The 20,365-nt window shown below is 39.3% G+C and overlaps 1 protein-coding gene across 9 annotated transcripts in view; it reads left to right on the forward strand.

Moving 5' to 3' along the window:
- The window catches only part of Srpk2 (SRSF protein kinase 2), a 179,443-nt gene that overhangs the window by 136,490 nt on the left and 22,588 nt on the right, over positions 1-20,365 (forward strand). For 5 of the 9 annotated variants that reach the window (XM_057758673.1, XM_057758670.1, XM_057758675.1 and 2 more), the window contains 8 exons: positions 2,891-2,999; positions 4,416-4,503; positions 5,238-5,325; positions 8,964-9,070; positions 14,436-14,601; positions 15,693-15,718; positions 16,646-16,892; positions 18,058-18,525. In XM_057758673.1, the coding sequence (XP_057614656.1) occupies positions 2,891-2,999; positions 4,416-4,503; positions 5,238-5,325; positions 8,964-9,070; positions 14,436-14,601; positions 15,693-15,718; positions 16,646-16,892; positions 18,058-18,525 (1,299 nt within the window). Of the gene's footprint in view, positions 1-2,890; positions 3,000-4,415; positions 4,504-5,237; positions 5,326-8,929; positions 9,071-14,435; positions 14,602-15,692; positions 15,719-16,645; positions 16,893-18,057; positions 18,526-20,365 lie in introns of those variants that run through there. The other 4 variants (XM_057758671.1, XM_057758676.1, XM_057758677.1 and 1 more) reach the window with 2 other exon arrangements.

The raw sequence follows: 20,365 nt of genomic DNA on the forward strand, positions 1-20,365 counted from the left end.
CTTCATCCCACAGACGCAGGGATGTAACAGTGAGGAGGCCGCTTGTTTGTCCTGGCCGCCCTGCTAGCTCAGCCCCGAAATAATCACACAGAACCGTATTAATTAAATCACTGCTTGGCCCATTAGCTCTAGCTTCTTATTCTTATATTAATTTAACCCATTTCTATTAATCTGTGTATTGCCACGTGACAGTGGCTTATCAGGTAAAATTCCCAACGTTTGTCTCCAGGGGATTCATGGCGTCTCTCTGACTCCGCCCTTTTTTCTCCCAGCATACAGCTTAGCTTTCCCTGCCTAGTTCTGTTCTTCCCTGCTATAGGCTCAAAGCAGTTCTTTATTAACCAGTGAAAGCAACACATAGACAGAAGGACCTCCTACATCACAGGGATGATTCAACATACGAAAATATATCAGCGTAATCTACCATGTAAGTAAACTAAAAGAAAAAAAACTATATGGTCATCTCATTAGATGCTGAAAAAGCATTTAACAAAATCCAGCACCCCTTCATGATAAAGGTCTTGGAGAGATCAGGGATACAAGGAACATATCTAAACATAATAAAAGCAATATACAGCAAGCCGGCAGCCAACATCAAATTAAATGGAGAGAAACTCAGTGATTCCACTAAAGTCAGGAAAAGACAGGGCTGTCCACTCTCTCTATCTCTATTTGACATAGTCTTGAAGTTCTGTCTTTGGAGTCTTGTCAGTAGTATAGGTAGGACTTTAGTAGTGTTTTAGGGACCATAGAGGGAGAGGAGAAAAAGGCACAGTAATAAAATCAATTATTACTTACAGTTCATTCTTGTTCCCTTTTATTTATAATTTAACTTAAATGTTGTTTTTTATTTTAGAAGAAAAGATAAACTTCTGCAACTGATCCTAGTCAAAAGATTGAGAAGTAGTAGTAAGACAAGACAAACCTAAATGTGTGATTTTTATCGTAGTTACTATAATGAAATTCAGATTGTCACCCAAACCCTCAAGTACTTGATCCTTTCTAGGACTTTGCTCATGCCAGGAGCTGAGCCTTTGTGTAGAATTGTTATCTTGTATTCCCTTTTCACATTTGAATGGAGCAGCAAAGTTAACTCCAGAGATATATGAAGCCTTGAACTGTTCTTAGTGCTCCTTGTATGCTGATAGTGTGAAAGACCTGGTCTGGCTAGCATGTAAGAGAAGGAAGTTAGGAAACTCCCTGGTGCCAGTTGTGTTGTTGTGGGCCTGCTGTGAGGGGAGATGTTCCTAATTTCAGCAGCATACTAGTCAGGGTTTCCTTTTGTGGGAATGAAGTGAAAAGATGGTCAGCAGAAATAACATTGTTTTCTAAAGAAATCTAGGAGGTAGGATATAATTAAGACTATTGATATGAAATATTATATGTTTTCTGTTTAGAAAAGTGTTGTTTTATAGTTTTAGTGTTTTCTCTTTATTTAAAAAAATTACTTCTGCACTGTTCTTGCATTGTTGGTCTATTTTTTAGAAATGATATTTTAACTGGCAGTGTGTTCCCGAGAGTCCAGACTCAGGGCCCATGGAGAACAGGAGCCATGGTGCAGGTGTGAGATTACAGCAGAGATGGTCCTCGTCCAGTCTTGCTCACAAATAGACACTCCAGCTATTCAAGTGAACTTGAATCTAAAACATATGCTAGTAGTTGAGATTTCTTTGTTTTTAAATCTGGAGATGTTAGCATTGGCAATAATGTGCAATTAAGTAGCATAGAACTTTAAATTAAACCACTCGTTATACAGTAGTGTTCCTGTGTACTAAGACAGGGTGATAAGTTTATATTCAAGTTTGTTCTTGGCTATCCTCTTACCCTCCTAGACCATTTCTTGTATTTCATAAAATAACACCATAGTACTGCTCTTTAGCCTAGTTTACTGTAAATGTAAGGTAAAGCTAGACATGGTTGTGCCTGCTTTTAATCCTAGCACTTGGAAGGCAGAGGCAGGTAGATCTCTGAGTTTGAGGCCAATGTGTGTTGGAGGAGAGGACCCCTTGTTTGTCCTGGCCGCCCAGCTAGCTTACACCCGAAATAACCACACAGAAACTGTATTAATTAAAACACTGCTTGACCCATTAGCAGAAGAACCTTCTACACCAAGTCTGGTCTATAGAGTTCTTGGCCATGCAGTGCTACATTGTGAAACTCTGCCTCAAGAAAACAAGGGAGGGAGGGACTACGGCAAAATGTTGTTACTATTATTTATATCAGGTTCCAATGATGCACCCGCTCCTCCCTTGACAGTCGCTTAACACAGGGCACCTACTGTCTCTCTTCATTTTAAAGTGTTTCCTGGCAGAGTTTGAGGGTGGAAGAAGGGTACTGAGAGAAACGGGTAGTTGGGAAGTAATTAAGATGTACAGTACACAATTCTTTATACACAAACTATTGATGTACACAAAAGAATGTAGAGTTGAAAATCTAATTCAGCAGCATTTCAAGTCAAGAGTTGATGTACATCTGTCTGCACTTCTTGACTACAAGAGTTCTGCAGTTTGTTGTCTTTTTCATATTTCATTAAAATAATCAAACAAAAAGCCTAATGAGAATTTGTAGGATATTTTTCTACTTAGAAAGAAGTAATTTTAGCTGTTCTGTGGCACACACCTTTAATCCCAGCATTTGGGAAGCCGTAGGATTGAGTTCTGAGTTCTACAGAGCAAGTTCCAGGATAGCCAATGCTACAGAGAAACCTTGCCCCATCCACCACCCCCACCCCCCCACCCCCCGTAAAATAATCTTGAAGCATTATTATTCAAGCATTTTAATCTGATTGTTATTCACTGCTTTCCTTAATGACATTAGGAACCAACAAAGGACGTGATGAGATAACATTGCTGATTTCCTGAGATGTCCAATTTCCTTTTTTCCCTTTCAGGTGGCTATCATCCAGTGAAAATTGGAGACCTCTTCAATGGTCGGTACCATGTCATTAGGAAGCTAGGATGGGGGCACTTTTCCACAGTCTGGCTGTGCTGGGACATGCAGTAAGTGTTCTTTGTTATTCTGTGCTCCTGAGTTTTAAGACAGTGTAGTCAAGGGCCATCCTGCCCTGTGGTAACAAGTTAGGTACAATTTAGCATTGGCCCCTGCCGCCAACTAGACTGGATTCCTTTGCTTGTATTTTGTTTGTTTGTTTGCTTTTCCAAGACAGGGTTTCTCTGTGTAACAGCCCTAGCTGTTCTGGAACTCTAGCTCTAGTAGATCATGCTGACCTCAAACTCAGAGATTCACCTGCCTCTGCCTCCCGACTGCTGGGATTAAAGGTTTGTGCCTTTTGTTTGTATTTTAAAAAATACTAAGTGAGCCAGGCGGTGGTGGCGCACGCCTTTAATCCCAGCACTCGGGAGGCAGAGGCAGGCGGATCTCTGTGAGTTCGAGACCAGCCTGGTCTACAAGAGCTAGTTCCAGGACAGGCTCCAAAACCACAGAGAAACCTTGTCTCGAAAAACCAAAAAAAAAAAAAAAAAAACTAAGTGAGCTTTGTTTGTGAGCTTGTTACTTTTCTAGTAGTTCATATCAGAAAAAATCAATACAAATTGAAAATGTATAGACCTTTCAATTCAATATTTTGTGACCTTATTTAAAAGCCACATTCTATATTAGGAAATGTCACTGTTTCTTAGCATATATATTTGTGTGTAGTTTGTGTTCATGCACATACATGAGTTGAAACAATTGTAAAATACTTTCTCTTAGTGTTTGTGTTAGCTGTTTTCTTATCTACTCTTATGTTAATTAGAATTGAAACAACAAAGCATAAAAGATACTGTTTTAACCTATGATCCTCTATTTGTGTCATCCAAATTTGAAAAATGCTATTTTGAATTAAAATCTATTACTGTATATGTGTGTGCATGATGTCTGTATGGAAGGCATTTGCCATTGTATGAAGACAGCTTTGTGGAGTCATTTCTTTCTTTTACATAGGTTCTGGGGGATCAAATTCAGTTTGCCATGCTTGCCTGCAAATGCCTTTACCTGCTGAGCCATCTGGATGGCCTCCAAAATACCATCTATTCCTCCCTCCCTCCCTCCCTCCCTCCCTCCCTCCCTCCCTCCCTCCCTCCCTCCCTCCCTCCCTCCCTCCGTGTGTGTGTGTGTGTGTGTGTGTGTGTGTTTCAAGACAGAGTTTCTCTGAGTATCTTCAGCTATCTTGGAATTCTCTCAGTAGACCAGTCTGGCCTTGAACTCACAGAGATCCACCTGCCTCTGCCTCCCAATTGCGGGAGTAAAAGGCATGTGCCATCATGACTGGCATCCAAAATACTATTTTATAGGAAAGCTTATTGAAAGCCTCAGTGTATTGGCTACTAACTTGGCTACATCTCACTATAACAGTTGCTTCTTTTGCTAATTTGATAATGTAAATAACAATGCTTTTTTTTCTTCTTCTTCTAAAGAGGGAAAAGATTTGTTGCAATGAAAGTTGTAAAAAGTGCCCAGCATTATACAGAGACAGCCTTGGATGAAATTAAATTGCTCAAATGTGTAAGTAATCAACAAATATGAATGATGTAAAAAGGTGACTAGCTAATGCTTTACTCTTGTGATCTCTGGATTATAACACATTTTTTTGCTTTTACTTCTTAAAAATAGTCTTATTTCTGGTGTCTATAAACTTCTTAACTCCTGCTGTGCCCCCTCTGTATAAAGTTTGTAGGGTCATTAAAGTTATTAAGTATGCACCTCTCCTGCTCCAATTGGCTGAAAAGGTTTTTCTGGGTGATACTATATCTATCTATAGTATACTTATCTATACTATAAGAAGAATTTTTTTATAAGTTCAAATATAAATCTTTTATTTGAAAAAAACCTTGTTGATTGGTATAATAAAAAGCTCCATTTATTATCATCATCATCATCTATAATTTATTTAAGTGTGTGCCTGTACTCATCAGATGTTGACTTCTTTGTAGCTGTAGTTACTGGCTGCTCAGCTGCCACACATGGGTGCTGGGAATTACTGAAGTCAGGTCTTCTGCAAGAGCAGTACACATTCTTAACTGCGGAGCCATCTCTCCGGCCCCGACCCCCATTTTAAACTTCTGTGGTGGTTGGACATGTGGTACACATTTGTAATCCCAGCACTCAGGAAGCTGAGGCAGAAGGTGTGCTGAGATTTAGGCTATCTTTGGCTGATGAACAGCATTTCATTTGGCAAAACCAAGAATGAAAATAAGAAATTCAAACTCCTTTGTTTTTTATTTGTTTACTTTGTGTAGGTTCGAGAAAGTGACCCCAGTGACCCAAATAAAGACATGGTAGTCCAGCTAATTGATGACTTCAAGATTTCAGGCATGAATGGGATACGTATCCTTTACTCTTTTGCTTTCTGAATTATAACACTTTTTTTTTAATTTTTAAAAATTGAGTTATTTCGGGTACCTGTAAACTTTTAATTGTTGCTGTATAAGGTATTCAGGGTCATTGTAAAGTTTTTAAGTATGCCTCTCCCGGTCTGGTTGGCTAAAGCTTTATTTTATTCTTTAGACTCTTTTGGATGTATTAACATTTTAGAAACATAAAAATACTGACTTGATTTGGAATGGAGTTAACTATTGTTTTTTTAAAGTTAGTATTTATTAATTATAGAAAATGAGAGATTTTATCGTATTTTTGTAGCTGTATCTAATGTATGTAATCTAATAATACATGTAATGTCTTCATTCTCCTATTACTGTCCTCTTGTCTTGTTCCCACCATACTAATTTTTTTATTTTATCAATCTTTATTTTGGTTATCTATATATAATACTATTGACATCTTTAAATCATTGTAGTTGTTTCTTTGCAATGGTAGATGATAAAATATTCTAGTACTTTTTCTTTATATACAAACCACATGCATGGCTCGTGAATATTAGTGCTTGTTATGGCACTAATGTTCTGTCTTTTCAGGTCTTTTGTTATTTTCTTTATATTTTCTTGGAGCAGATCCAACATTTATTGTCGTATTTGACTTTCTGAAACTTCAGAAACCTTATGTCAAGGACTATATCTCAGTTAAAGCCTAAGAATTACATCCAATGTCTGCACCTTCTCTATCATGATGTTTTGGAGGAAGAAAACTCCTAGTGGAACAGGTCTTTCTTTGCATTTCTCCTTGAAATCCCAAACCCAGCATGTTGGTTCATGGCCATAATCCGTGCACTCTTCTTAGGCAGAAGACTCAGTTTTACTACCTAGCTAGCTAGAGGCCAGCCTCAGTTACATGAGACCCTGTCTCAGCAAAGAAACCAAAACAAATACTGGGAAGTATAAAACCCTGCTGACATTATCTCAGCATTTGCCCCCAGATGACTCCTGGTAGCTGATAATCTCCCAAACAGTAGGCAAGCAGGTAGGCAGATAATCATCACCACAGTCTGAGTGCTCCCTAGTGCATGGGAGCCTTTCTGCTTAGGGCAGGGCAGTTACTCATTGAGTTTTAAGCTTGAAGAGCTTTTCCTGACACACACACACACACACACACACACACACACACACACACACACACACACACGGCTCCTTTTCCTAACAAGTAAAATACTAAGATCCATAGTCTGGAAACGTCAATACTTTGAGGAGATTTGGTACTTATTTTGGAAACCCTAGGATTGGGCCCTGTATCTAACTTTAGATTTTAGTTCCTATTTTTTTATAATGAGACTGGGAAGTAAGACTTCGTCTTTTCAGCCTGTGGTGTATAAGTTCTCTAACAGAACAGAAACATTTACAATTTTTTTCACCAAACTATTTATATAAATAGCTATCATGATATGGTAAATCCAGATATTATAAAATTAATAAGTCAATAATTTTGTGATACTAACTTCAGCAGTATGCCTCTAGCTATGAACCAAACTTTTCATTCCAGAACTACTTAAAAATTGTGAACATCTTCAATGTGTATGATCTATTTGCTGACTCATGTTCTAGAGCAGTGCTTCTTAACCTTCCTCATGCTGCAACCCTTTAGTACATACAGTTCCTTGTGTTGTGGGAACCCCAAACAAATTTTTTTTTGTTTCTACTTCATAACTATAGATTGGCTACTTTTATGAGTTGTAATATAAATATTTGATACGCAACCTCAGAGACCCATAGGTTTGAGAGAGAATCACTGGTTTAGAGGGTCAGGGATTGGGCCTAGCGCTACTGGGTTTGTTTTTGTTGCTGATTTTTTTTTTTTTTTTTAAAGATAGGGTTTTTCTGTGTATCGCTGTCATGGAACTTATTCTGTAGAGCAGGCTGGCCTCAGACTCACAGAGATCCCCCTGCCTCTGCCTCCTGAGTGCTGGCATTAAAGGCGTAAGCTACCACCACCCAGCATAGAGCTTCTGTTTTTGAAAAATACACTGACTGGCGCTGTAAAGATAGATTCACAGTTAAGAGAACTGGCTGCTCTTCTAAACGACCCATGTGTTTGATTTCCAGCACCCATGATGCAGAACATAACTGTCTGTAACTCTGAGTCCCTCTTCTGGCTTCTGTGGACACTAAGCACACATGTGCTGCAGAGACACATATGCAGGCAAAGCACCTGTAAAAATAAAAAATAAAGAGCTAAACATATCAGTTAAAAAAGAAATAATAAGGGGCTGGAGAGATGGCTCAGTGGTTAAGAGCATTGCCTGCTCTTCCAAAGGTCCTGAGTTCAATTCCCGGCAACCACATGATGGCTCACAACCATCTGTAATGAGGTCTGGTGCCCTCTTCTGGCCTGCAGACATACACACAGACAGAATATTGTATACATAATAAATAAATAAATATTTAAAAAAAAAAGAAATAATAATAATAAAAAAAAACCACCACTGACCACTTAGTCTAATTGAATCAGTGAACTCCACTGGGTAGTGATGGCACACGACTTCAATCCCAGAGCTCAGAGGTGCAGGCACATGGATTTCTGTGAGTTTCAGGCCAGCCTGGTCAGTTTATTTAGTGTGTTCCAGACCAGCCACTCAAAAATAAATTAATTAAGCCGGGCGGTGGTGGCGCACGCCTTTAATCCCAGCACTCGGGAGGTAGAGACAGGCGGATCTCTGTGAGTTCGAGACCAGCCTGGTCTACAAGAGCTAGTTCCAGGACAGGCTCCAAAACCACAGAGAAACCCTGTCTCAAAAAACCAAAATAAATAAATAAATTAATTAATTAATTAATTAATTAATCCACTGCTCTCACAGAACTGTACCAAGTATAGTTTGACTAGGCTTTTAAAAAGGTGGTTGCATTTCATTACTGAAAAAAAAAAAAAAAAAAAAGAGAGCAGCACACGTTTCTAATAAATGTGGGCTTTTGTTTTTAAAAAATCCACTGTTCTTTTGCACAAAATAATATTCCATTGTGCATATGCGCTGTATTTTCTTTATCAGTTCACACAGTGGTGAATGTGTAGGTCATTTCTGTATCTTGACTGCTCGTAGTCGTGCTACAGTGAACTTGGAGCTGTTGATACCTGTTTGAGACTTTGATTTCAGTTCATTCGGGTGCTTGTATGGCCTTGAACCATAGTGATGGTCTCGTAATTATACCTTAACCTCCAAATGTACCAACTGTACATTGAAATATATTAATTAATTAATTAATTAATTAATAGATTTTCATTGAGACAGGTGTCTTATATTGCCTAGGCTGGTCTTGAACTCACTGTGTAGCTGAGGATAATCTTAAACTTCTGACACTCCTGCCTTCACCACCCAGGTATTGAGATTACATGTGTGTGTCATTTTTTATTTCCTGAAGGAGACTACTATACACATTGAGTAATGTATAGTATATGATTGTCTGTAGTGGAAAAAGTCAGATCTTGTGTATTTAAGTGAAAACAGCAACTGATCACCTGATAGTATTAATATGGTATTTTATTAGGAAAACAATGTTTTACAAGTGATACAATGAAGTCACTTTTAGTGACCACCTGCCTTGAGGAAATGCATCCTCAGATGTTCCTTAACCTTATCCCAGATGTCTGCATGGTCTTTGAAGTACTTGGCCACCATCTCCTCAAATGGATCATCAAATCCAACTATCAAGGCCTCCCAGTTCGTTGTGTGAAGAGTATCATTCGACAGGTGAGATTTCAGAAAGCAACCCTACCCCTGTACAGAACAATCCCACCCCTAGTAGCCAGTTTGGTTGCTTTCAACGTGTATTTTAGTTTTTTAGTTTTTAATGAAGAAGTTAATGAATCAACAACCGTTGAGCTGTTATCAAATCGATTATTTATCTAATGACATGCATCTCATGTTAGAAAGGAAGGCAATATGTGATCACTACCATTCATCTCTTGGCATATAAGCCTTTGTAAATATAAATGATGGGGGGATTTAATCAGAAATTATTGTATTCTCTATAGTTAGCACAAAACATTCACTTGGTTTCTGGGAATCTAATTAAGAAAAAGCAATTTATTGTATTGCTTTTTTTGATAGATGAATTAGTTGTTTGTGGTAAGTATAACATAGTGTACCTGTATATGAAAATATTAGGTATCACACAGTAAATATCAGTGTTTTTGATCTTGGCCATTCTTACAGGTGTAAGAAGGAATCTCAGAGTTGTTCTGATTTGCATTTCTCTGATGACTAAGGATGTTGAACATTTCCTTAAGTGTCTTTCAGCCGTTTTAGATTCCTCTGTTGAGAGTTCTCTGTTTAGGTCTGTACTCCATTTTTTTTATTGGATTATTTGTTCTTTTGATGACCAATTTCTTGAGTTCTTTGTATATTTTGGGGTCAGTGAAGATCATTTCCCATTCTGTAGGCTGTTGTTGTTTCTTGTTGACCGTGTTCTTTGCTCTACAGAAACTTTTCAGTTTCAGGAGGTCCCATTTATTAATTGTTTCTCTCCGTGCTGTGCTGCTGGGGTTATATTTAGGAAGTGGTCTCCTGTGCCAATGCATTCAAGTGTACTTCCCACTTTCTCTTCTATAAGGTTCAGTGTGGCTGGCTTTATGTTGAGGAGAAAAATCTTTCTTTAAGCATTTGCTGTTAACATGGTGTTTCTTAATGAAATTGTGAGTCTTCTAGCACATTTCCTACCAATAGCTGATCAATTTCATCATTACATTGTGCTAGAGGGCCTGGTAGACCAGTATGGGATCTGATATGTGTTACATACAAATGATGATTTCTGTTTCTTATTACTTTTTGTAGATGAATAAGTAACAAAGTTAATTCTGAATCATCAGGAATAAGTTCAACAGTTGCAGTATGCAAAAACAACTTTCTGCATATTGAGAGTCAGTGACTATATTATTTAAGAGGTTTTGGAAAATCTAATAATACCATGAGAATGACATATAATTCTGATTTCTGAACTGAATCATTAATTTTCCTGATTTTTATAACCTGCCTTTCCTGATTTATTTGCATCAGTATAGAATGTAAGGGCTCCAGAAATTGGTGTTCCCTTTATTATATGAGGGAGAATTCAACTAGTTCTTTATTTTTATAAACTAAAATCTCTTGTTTTGGGGATATTTGTTGCTAATCTCTCTGCAAGCTCTTTACCAGTGTCTGTTTTTTGCCCATAATGAGGCAATTTTAGGATTGGTACAAGGTACCACAATTTCTGCTGATTGACAAAGTCTCAATTTTCTTTTCAGAATCAATTCAGAAACCTTTTCTGCATTAGCTCTTTATTTTTTACTCTGTTTTGTGTGCTAAAAATATCAATTCTTAGATATCATCTTTGTTCTGCATAAGATTCCCTGTAGGAGAATGAGCAGAAGGTTAAATAACCAGACTACAGTCTACATGTACATCTTACCAGGGCCAATTCTCTCTTAGCCTCAGCTGATAGTTTCCTTGGACTACTTAAGACTTTGCACCTTTTAAGGTGTGAAATAAATTAGTTATTGTGTTGTTAATCCAGTTGTGGGCTGTAGCCAGTTAATATTGCCCACCAATTTTTGAAAATTATTTAGAGTTCTAGAGAATTACACAAATAAGAACATTTAAAGAATAAGCAATGCCAGGGAGTGGTGGCATGGGCCTTCAGTCCCAGCTCTTGGCAGGCAGAGGCAGGCAGATCTTTGAGTTTGATGCCAGCCTGGTATACAAAGTGAGTTCCAGGACATCAAGAGCAACACAGAGAAACCCTGTCTTGGGGAGAAAAAAAAAGATTTCAGGAAATTTCCTATGTCCTGCAGCACATAAGCTCAATATGACCTATAAGTCAGTGCAGGCCCCACCAGGGATCTCACCGCAGCAGTGATTTTAACCACTCAGTATTTGCTGTGTGACTATTTTAGAGGGCCTATTGAACCAACGTTGTCCAGTTTCAGACTAGAAGCTTTCATTAAAGTACTGGTTATTTTAATATTCCATTTTTATTCTGTGTGGCGTAGGACCTGTGATTCTGTGTTAACATAGAATTCCCAAAATGTTGGGTTCTCCATCCTAGTTTAGGAGAGGCCAATCTTGTTTCCACCTCTGTTCTGTGCTATCCTCACATGAGTCTTCAGAACAGTGGGTATCTTCTCTTCCTGTACCAGGAATTTCCATACTTCTCCATCACAACTTTTGTAGTCAATTTGTAGAATTTGCTCCAATCAGTTTTACATTTCTTTTTCCATCCATCCTGGGATGTTGGGGGATGTGGCATAGCTCCATCTTATGAAGATAGCTGGCACCTGCTATGGGGTCAAGGGTGCAACTCTCTGTCTAGAAGACTGTTTTACAGCACCCTTCCCCTTACTTCAGCTCTTACATGTTTCTATTCTCTTTTCCTCAGTGTTCCCTGAGCCCTGGAAGGTGGGTTGCCGGGAGTACAAGGAGAACATTCATCATTCACTGTCAGCACTTAAACTAGTCATGAGCTTCTTCTGTATTATCTGTTACCTACTGCAAACAGAAGTTCTCTGACAAAGTTTGAGAACAGCGCTAATTTATGGAGTGAATTGTTGGCACAACTGTACTGATTTAAAAGGCCTTCTAGATCCTTCTGACTCTAGTAGTCCCCATTTGGTGCTAGGGATTATGGGAGGGGCAAATGAGAATTATTTGTCTATGCAGACACTAGCTAAGTCCTTCTCTGGTAGTTGTTGGTACTCCTGCACCCCACTTTGACTTGCATGAGGAGCAGCACTGCCCTTGAAGCTTCTGCTCTCTCCCCTAGGCAGCTTCATTTGGTTGGTGGTGGTACCCTTTAGTTTGATATGTATTTCTCAGTTAATTTGCTTTTCTCAGTGGTGGGGTCTTGTGTTTGTAGCCATTATTGCAGTACTTTGTGCGGAAAGTCTTTGGGCAAGCAGGCAACACTTTAAGAGATCTGAAACTTCAAATTCCTCTGAGAATGCCCTTGTCTTGGGCGAATCTTTGGCAGTGGAAACTAATGTTAACCTGTTTCCTAGTGAATCCCACCTGCTCCTATCTGCACAGCCTTCCACACAATGAAGTTGTCTTTAAGCTGAAAGGCTAAGGTGGAAAGATATGTGCAAAAGATGCATTAAAAGGTTATGAACGTAAAACACATCTGGTGGTGGTACCTCATGCCTTTAATCCCAGACTCGGTGGAGCTCTGTGATCTACAGAGGGAGTTACAGGATAGTCAGGACTACAGAGAAAACCTGTCTTGAAAACAGAACAAAAAAAAGCAAGGTATTGATCTTTCTGCTTTATGTTTATATTGGAAGGAAATTATAATGGGAAACATCTTAATTTGTTGTTTTGTTGTTTGGAGAGATTTTTTTGTTTGTTTTAGGGTTTCTCTGTACAGTTGTAGTTCTGGCTGTACTGAAACTCACTCTGTAGGCCATGTCTGGCCTTGAACTCACAGAGATCTACCTGCCTGTGCATCCTGAGTGCTGGGATTAGAGGTATGTGCCACCATTGCCCAGCTAATTTATTGTCCAATCTTGTTCAAATACAAAACTCCACTTGTTACACAGTAGGGAATGATAGATGAAATGTCACTGAATTAGACTTTGATGAGTGTAGTCTTACATTTTATGAAAATATATAATGCTGTCTTTCTTACTTTTGGTCTTTTAGTGTTTTATTTAGGTTTAATTGTATTTTTCCATATGAGGTTTATGCTAATGTGTGGCTTCACGGGCATGTTAAGGCCTGAAATTGATGTCAGAAATCACAGGTCCTGGAACTAGCTCTGTAGACCAGACTGGCCTTGAACTCACTGAGGCAGAGATCGTCCTACCTCTGCCTACTGAGTGCTGGGATTTAGTGTCTGGGCTACCACTGCCCAGCTTTGTCAACTTTTGGGGGTTTTGTTTGTTTGTTGTCTTATCCAAAGAAGTGCCGTGTGGAAACTGGAGAGATGGCTCCGTGGGTAAGAACACTGGCCGTTCTCACAGAGGACCTGGGTTTGTTTACCAGCACTGAGTGGTGGCTTATGATCATTCTTATCTCCAATTCCAGTGTTCATGTGTTCTGATGGGACCAGGCATCCATATGTAATCAAAATAGACACATACATAAAAATGAACAAATCTTTAAAAAGTGCCATGTCTCTTTATAGAGGAATACTGTTGAGCAACAAAAGGAAGTAAATAACTGATGTTTGCTACCCAGCATGAGCCTCAGTCTTTATGCTCATTACTAGAGTGCTTTGGGGTAGGGGGATGGCTCAGTTGGTAAAGGGCTTGCATAGGCTTACGGGCCTGAGTTCCGATTCCTAGCACCCTCATAGAGAAAGGGCCTGGTGTAGTGATGTGTGTCTGTGATCCCAGCACTAGTGAGTCAAAGCCAGGCCAGCCATTCTACCAGATTGGTGCGTGCCAGGGTCAGGAAGAGAACCCAGTATTTTTTATTTAAAGAAAGTAGAGAGCTATTGAGGAACATACCTGATTTTGACCCCCTTGCCTCCACACACGTGCATATAAGTGAATGCACATCATGTGTTTTCCCAAACACACAGGCAGAGACCACTTGATATGAGTCACACATATAGTTTAGTATTTAGGACTGTAGGAGTGGGAGGGACATATGAAGTCACTACTCAGAGTGTGGGATTTCTTTATGGAGGATGAAATTGTTCTGAGTTAGGAGGTGATGTTGCAATCCAAAAAATAGATATGTGCACTTAAAACATTAAATCATATAGATTTGAAAAATTTTAAAGACATATATAGATATTCATTATTTTATGAGTGTTTTGCCTCTGTGTGTGTAGTATGTGCAGTATGTCTGCCTTGTGCCTGCAGAGGTAAGAGGGTGAAAGTGGACCTGTTAGAACTGGAGTTACAGATAAATTGTTATGAAAGACATTTGGGTCTGTGAGCAGGAGTCCCAAAGTGATGCACATTGGTTGCTATAAGGAAATTCTTTTTTTAAAAAGTAAACATCCATCTGTGCCTATAAAATTGCATTCCATTTTACACATGGAAATAATATGTGGAAAAATTGTAGATTTCGTGGTGAAATAAGTTACATAATAAAAATACTAATAAGTCCTTTCTTATTTTACTATGACCAGGTTCTTCAAGGGTTAGATTATCTACACAGTAAATGCAAGATAATCCACACTGACATAAAGCCGGAGAACATCTTGATGTGTGTAGATGATGCGTACGTGCGAAGAATGGCGGCCGAGGCTACTGAGTGGCAGAAAGCAGGTGCTCCTCCTCCTTCTGGGTCTGCAGGTGAGGGAGCTGAGCCCTCATTGCTTCAGTCCACTTGGGGGCTGGAAGCTTTCAGACTTATGCCTTGAGGACAGTTGAGTTTGATGTGTACATATTAGTAAGAGTTTGGATACTGAAAATAACTTTTTTTTTTCCCAAGAAGATGCCCTAGTTAATTTATTTTTAATTGTTTGTGCTATCTTTACCCTCTACTGAGCATGTAAATTCTCAGCTGTTGTTTCATCTACACAGGAGCATGCTGTGCTGTCAAAGTCTCTGGAGAATAGGTAGCAGGTTTCTTGTAGCCTACCTGCAGTCATCTGAGTTTTTTCTGACTTGGGTTTTATAAAACTCCTTTTCCTCTCTTAAGTTAATGTAGTTGCCCCCATCTCGGTCTGATACATTTGGTATCAGCTGTGAAAGGTGGAGGGATGTGGAGTGGGAAAGAGGATCAGGTCATGAGCATTAGCATAGTTTTTCTTCTGAATTTCGTAGAATTTATTGGTGGCAGTGAGGAGCTGACTGTGCTTTCAGTGCAGTTACATTGCCTGTGTGCTGGTACATTGCTGAACAGGTGTGCAGACTAACCTCGTCAACGGCCATTGTGATGGTCTTAGCTCATGCAAGCAATTCACAGTTTTTATGCTTGTAATGCTGACTTTTAGACTCATTGCTGAATGTCCTGTGCTGTGTGATTTAACTCTGTGATGCTTTCCAATTAGTTTTTAAACATAGCTGTGTGCCTTCTCTTCTAAAATGTTCATTGCCTTGTTTGTGAAACACATTTGGTTCTGTGACTGACTTAGAAACTCTTCTTCCATTTCTTTTTCTTCTTTCCGCTGTTTTCTCAGTTTCCCAGTCATTGATTTGAGAGAGGCTGTTTGCAAGCTGAGTGACTTTATATATGAACAGCTCCTCCTGTGTCCTGGGAGAATCAGTCATGTGCCTGCATTGCATGATCTTTTTCTAGGTTCCTATCTTTAGAAACCTCAAAGGTTTAAGTTTTTTGAAGTTGTGAAGTTGGGTAGTTATTAGAAGACAGTATTATTTCATGTTACAAATCAGATTGTCTGTTTTTCTCTGAATACCCATTTTGTTTTGTTTTGTTTTAGTGAGTACGGCTCCACAGCAAAAGCCTGTAAGTATTTTACATGTATATTCAGCATGTCAGCAGGGACTTTTTACTAGTGAGCGTCCCAGATTATATAGCAAATGTTGTAGTCTTAACTAATTTAAAAGTGGACATATTTATAAGTGCTCCATATCTGCTGCCCCACTCCCCCAAAAAAGAAAAACCTTGACTTCAGGTATGGGAATAGCAAAGCTACTGCAAGACCAGTCTCCTCCTGTGCTCTCTGGGCTGCAGTTGGCCAAGTTCAGTGAATTGCAAGGTTTTAGATCAAGTTTAAAAGAATCTTTTAAAAATTACTTTTGCTTGACCTCCAAGTATCTTATTTTATAGCTAGCTGTTTATGTGTGAGTGGGCATTATCTTTTGTCTTGGAAGAAAATTCAAGTCTGATGAGTTGTTGCCAGAAAAATCTAAATCACTTTCATAGTTCTACCCTGATTTAAGGATTTGGACTATGATGCTTTAAAGGTTCTCGCTGCTCGTTGCCAGTGCTTTCTAAGGTATATGGCTGTAGCTGGAGGTTGACAAAACTGTGGTTTATCCTTTTTTGTCCTTTTATATTATATCATTATTTATGAAAATTAATGTTATGTTGGCTGTTGATCACAGCTTGGTTTAAGAGCCAAACTCAGTGCTGTTGGCCACCTGTCTTGGTAGGTGTTTGTATTGTTGAGGAGCAAGAATGTCTGGATAGAAGAGAGCAAGGTCTTTCAAGATGCTCAGTTCTCCTAGACTTTCTAATGGAAGTTATGCACCTTCAAGGGGAAGCCCAACAAAGTATAAGCACAATCCCCCCTAAGGTAGATCTTCTGACAGAGTTTGTGACTATAACTAAAACTAGAGCAGGAATTTGCCATGTTGCCAGCACTTATATTCTTGAATAGTGTTTTAAGAAGAAGCACCTGATATATGGTACTTTCTTACCATGTTGTAGATAGGAAAAATATCAAAAAATAAAAAGAAAAAGCTGAAAAAGAAACAAAAGAGGCAGGCTGAGTTGCTGGAGAAACGCTTGCAGGAGATTGAAGAATTGGAACGAGAAGCTGAAAGGAAAATCATAGAGGAAAGCATCACCTCCGCCGTACCCTCCAATGAACACGATGATGGATATCACCCAGAGGAGAAACTAAAGGCAGCAGTGCTAGAGGAGGTGACAGAAGATGAGGCAGCAAAGGATAACGGTTAGTATAACTGTGAGCAGGAGGAAGGGCTGTTGGGCCCGTGTCCCGTACCACACAGCTTGGCTCCATGCTGCTGTCTCAGATATTAGGGCAACTTTCTCTAATTCCTTGTTGGAGGTTATGGAAAGCAGCCTGTATTTCTTTTGTAAAGTATCTGCTAGGTATATGTTAACATTTCAAAGTAGGCTGCCAAAAAGCGGAGAAGGAAGTTTGAGAAACATAGTGTCTTTTTCCTGTTGATGATGACCCTTCTTTTTTTTTTTTTCTGTAATTAAAGTTTTGCCTAGCTTTAATGCACCTCAGATCTTATTCTGAAACTGCAGAGGAATCAGTTAAGGAATGGAAAAATGGATCGGTAGTCTTGAAAAGGAACCAAGTTTTATTCCTAGTACCGCCTGTGTCATGTTAACTCTGGCTCTAAGGGGATCAGAGTCCTCTGGCCTCTAACGCCATGGGCATGTACACACATGCACACCACACGTTTAAAATTAAAATCTTAAAGATCCAGTACAGTAAGCATCTCTGAAAAAAGCAATAGGGAGGGGTTGAAACAAAAGTCCAGTTTTACTCAGAATTTTACCCCAAGAGCTAACTTGTTCCTGAAAATAGAAGGCTAATTATTAAATAAGCAGAAAACAAGATTTTGTGGTATGTTAAAAGCGTCTTTTAGTTGGATGTGGTGTTAATCGCACCACTTAGGAGGCAGGTGGATCTTTCAGTTCAGCTCCAGCCTGGTTTACATAGGGAGTTCCAGGACAGTCAGAGCTACACAGAGAAATTCTGTATGTAAAAACCAAAACCAAAAAAAAATACTAAGTATCTCTTGTTGCAGAAGCTAACTAGTACTACTGTGCAGGAGAGTCATTACTTCTACTCTAACTAGTACTACTGTGCAGGAGAGTCATTACTTCTACTCTAACTAGTACTAACTAGTACTACTGTGCAGGAGAGTTATTACTCCTAAGCTAACCTAGTACTAACGTGCGGCAGTCATTACTCCTAATCTAACTAGTACTACTGTGCAGGAGAGTTATTACTCCTAAGCTAACTAGTGCTAACTAGTACTAATGTGCGGGAGAGTCATTACTCCTAATCTAACTAGTACTAACTAGTACTACTGTGCAGGAGAGTCATTACACCTAATCTTAATCTGATATTTTTTAAGGTGAAGCTGAAGACCAGGAAGAAAAAGAAGATGCAGAGAAGGAAAATGCTGAGAAGGATGAAGATGATGTTGAACAGGAACTTGAAAACATAGACCCTACATGGATGGAGTCCCCTAAAGCCAACGGCCATATTGAAAATGGTCCCTTTTTATTGGAACAGCAGCTGGAGGATGAAGAGGATGATGAAGATGACTGTGCAAATCCTGAGGAATATAACCTAGATGAGCCAAATGCAGAGAGTGATTATACGTATGGCAGTTCCTATGAACAGTTCAATGGTGAACTGCCAAATGGACAACATAAAAGTCCAGAGTTTTCCACATCGTTATTTTCTGGGCCCTTAGAACCTGTGGCCTGTGGCTCTGTGCTTTCAGAGGGATCACCTCTCACTGAGCAAGAGGAGAGCAGTCCATCCCATGACAGAAGCAGAACAGTTTCAGCCTCTAGTACTGGAGATTTGCCAAAAAGTAAGTGTCCCTGTGCATCTCTGTCTGCTTTCCCTGGGCAGAGTCACGCCTTTGATAAAGGGGAAAGGGTATGTAAATGAGCACTAACCCTTGAGTTTCAGTACTCTCATATTCAGGAACAGTGTATCATGTGCTGCCAGGGTTTCTCTTACTCTCTTATTGCTTTTTCAGTGAAGTCGGATACTTGAAACATCTTCACCACTAACAACCTCATAGCTTGCTACATATAACCCTTTTCTAGCTGGTGGTAGTAGTATCTTTAGGGGTTGTTTCTAGTCAGGGGAACACCTGCAGTTTTCAGCTATACTAAGAGACAAGTTGCATTTTATTTAATGGTTGTCCTTGTTTATATGATTCTACTTTTGATAAAGCATGATGGCAGACTACAGATTGGATCTTAGGTTCTTATCTGTCTGGGGCCCTTTCTGCAGACCCATATTTTAGGAGCAAATACCATGGAGCTAATTGCATATTAACTTAAGGAAGGAAAGATTGGATATCACCGTTAATGTCCATTCTGACCCTTAGTGGAAAAGTTCAGAGTCCTCCTCTGCCCTCTACTGCCAAGAGTGTTTTTAACACGTGGCAAGTAATTGAGCCAGCCCAAGAAATTGGCAGAAGATTCTACAGCCTCTTCAGTTGCACCAGGCCAGCACCTCTGTTACTCACGGGCTATAATTAATTGTCCTAGTTTGTATTTTGCTTACGTGGCAGTGCATGGTTTGTTTATGCCTCAGCCTTGTTCTAGCCAGGAAGTGGTAGAGTTCACATAAAATAAAACACCGGTTCACTTCTGAGCAGTGGTAGAGTTCACATAAAATAAATACAAGTTCACTTCTGAGCAGTGGTAGAGTTCACTTAAAATAAACACCGGTTCACTTCTGAGCAGTGGTAGAGTTCACATAAAATAAAACACCGATTCACTTCTGAGCAGTGGCACTAGTAACTTGTATCTTCTCTGCTTTTATTGTGTCTATTGCAGCTTGATTTTTCACACACTTACATATTTATATACAAGGTAATTTATGCAATAGCTTTTCATTATTTTTCACATGACAGTTTAGAACAGTGTTTTCAATAGAACCCCATCTTTTTTTTTTTTTTTTTTTTTTCGAGACAGGGTTTCTCTGTGGTTTTGGAGCCTGTCCTGGAACTAGCTCTCGTAGACCAGGCTGGTCTCGAACTCACAGAGATTCGCCTGCCTCTGCCTCCCGAGTGCTGGGATTAAAGGCGTGCGCCACCATCGCCCGGCAGAACCCCATCTTAAAACCTAATCATCATGGGACTTTAATTTCTTAACCTCTTTGTGTCTCAATTTCTTCTATTAAAGGGAAACAACAGTCACATTTAGTGTTGTTACTATTGAAAGCAAATGCTATGTATTATTAAATTCAGTCCCTGTACCTTGGTTGTTTAAAGTCCCCTAACAGGCATACTCTTTACTGCTCTGCCAGATTGATAGTATCTGAGGCTCAGGCACGGTGGGCAGCTCATGGGTCTTGTTTACTTGTTTGATTTCACCTACCATGTTATTATTCACTCATCTGGTGAGCCAGGGTAGTTAGGGATAGGTTAGGGCATTATGAAAAACAGAATTTATGATTGTAATGAGTGAGTAAGGAATGGTTCTAATTTAGTTTAGGCAAATCTAAAATTCCATTGCAAAAAGTTTACTGAAAATTCAGAGCTTTCACGTAAAGAACGCTTACTTGCACACTGTCAGAGAACTAGTTTGATTGGTAGGATACTGTACAGCTAGCTACCTTACCTGCTTTGTCTTGGAAGGAGTGTGAGGTGTGACTCCTGCTTGGGCCCTACGGTCTCCACACAGCAGCGCCTT

This window comes from Chionomys nivalis, chromosome 26 (genome assembly GCF_950005125.1).
Source record: "Chionomys nivalis chromosome 26, mChiNiv1.1, whole genome shotgun sequence".
NCBI classification, from domain to species: Eukaryota; Metazoa; Chordata; class Mammalia; order Rodentia; family Cricetidae; genus Chionomys; species Chionomys nivalis.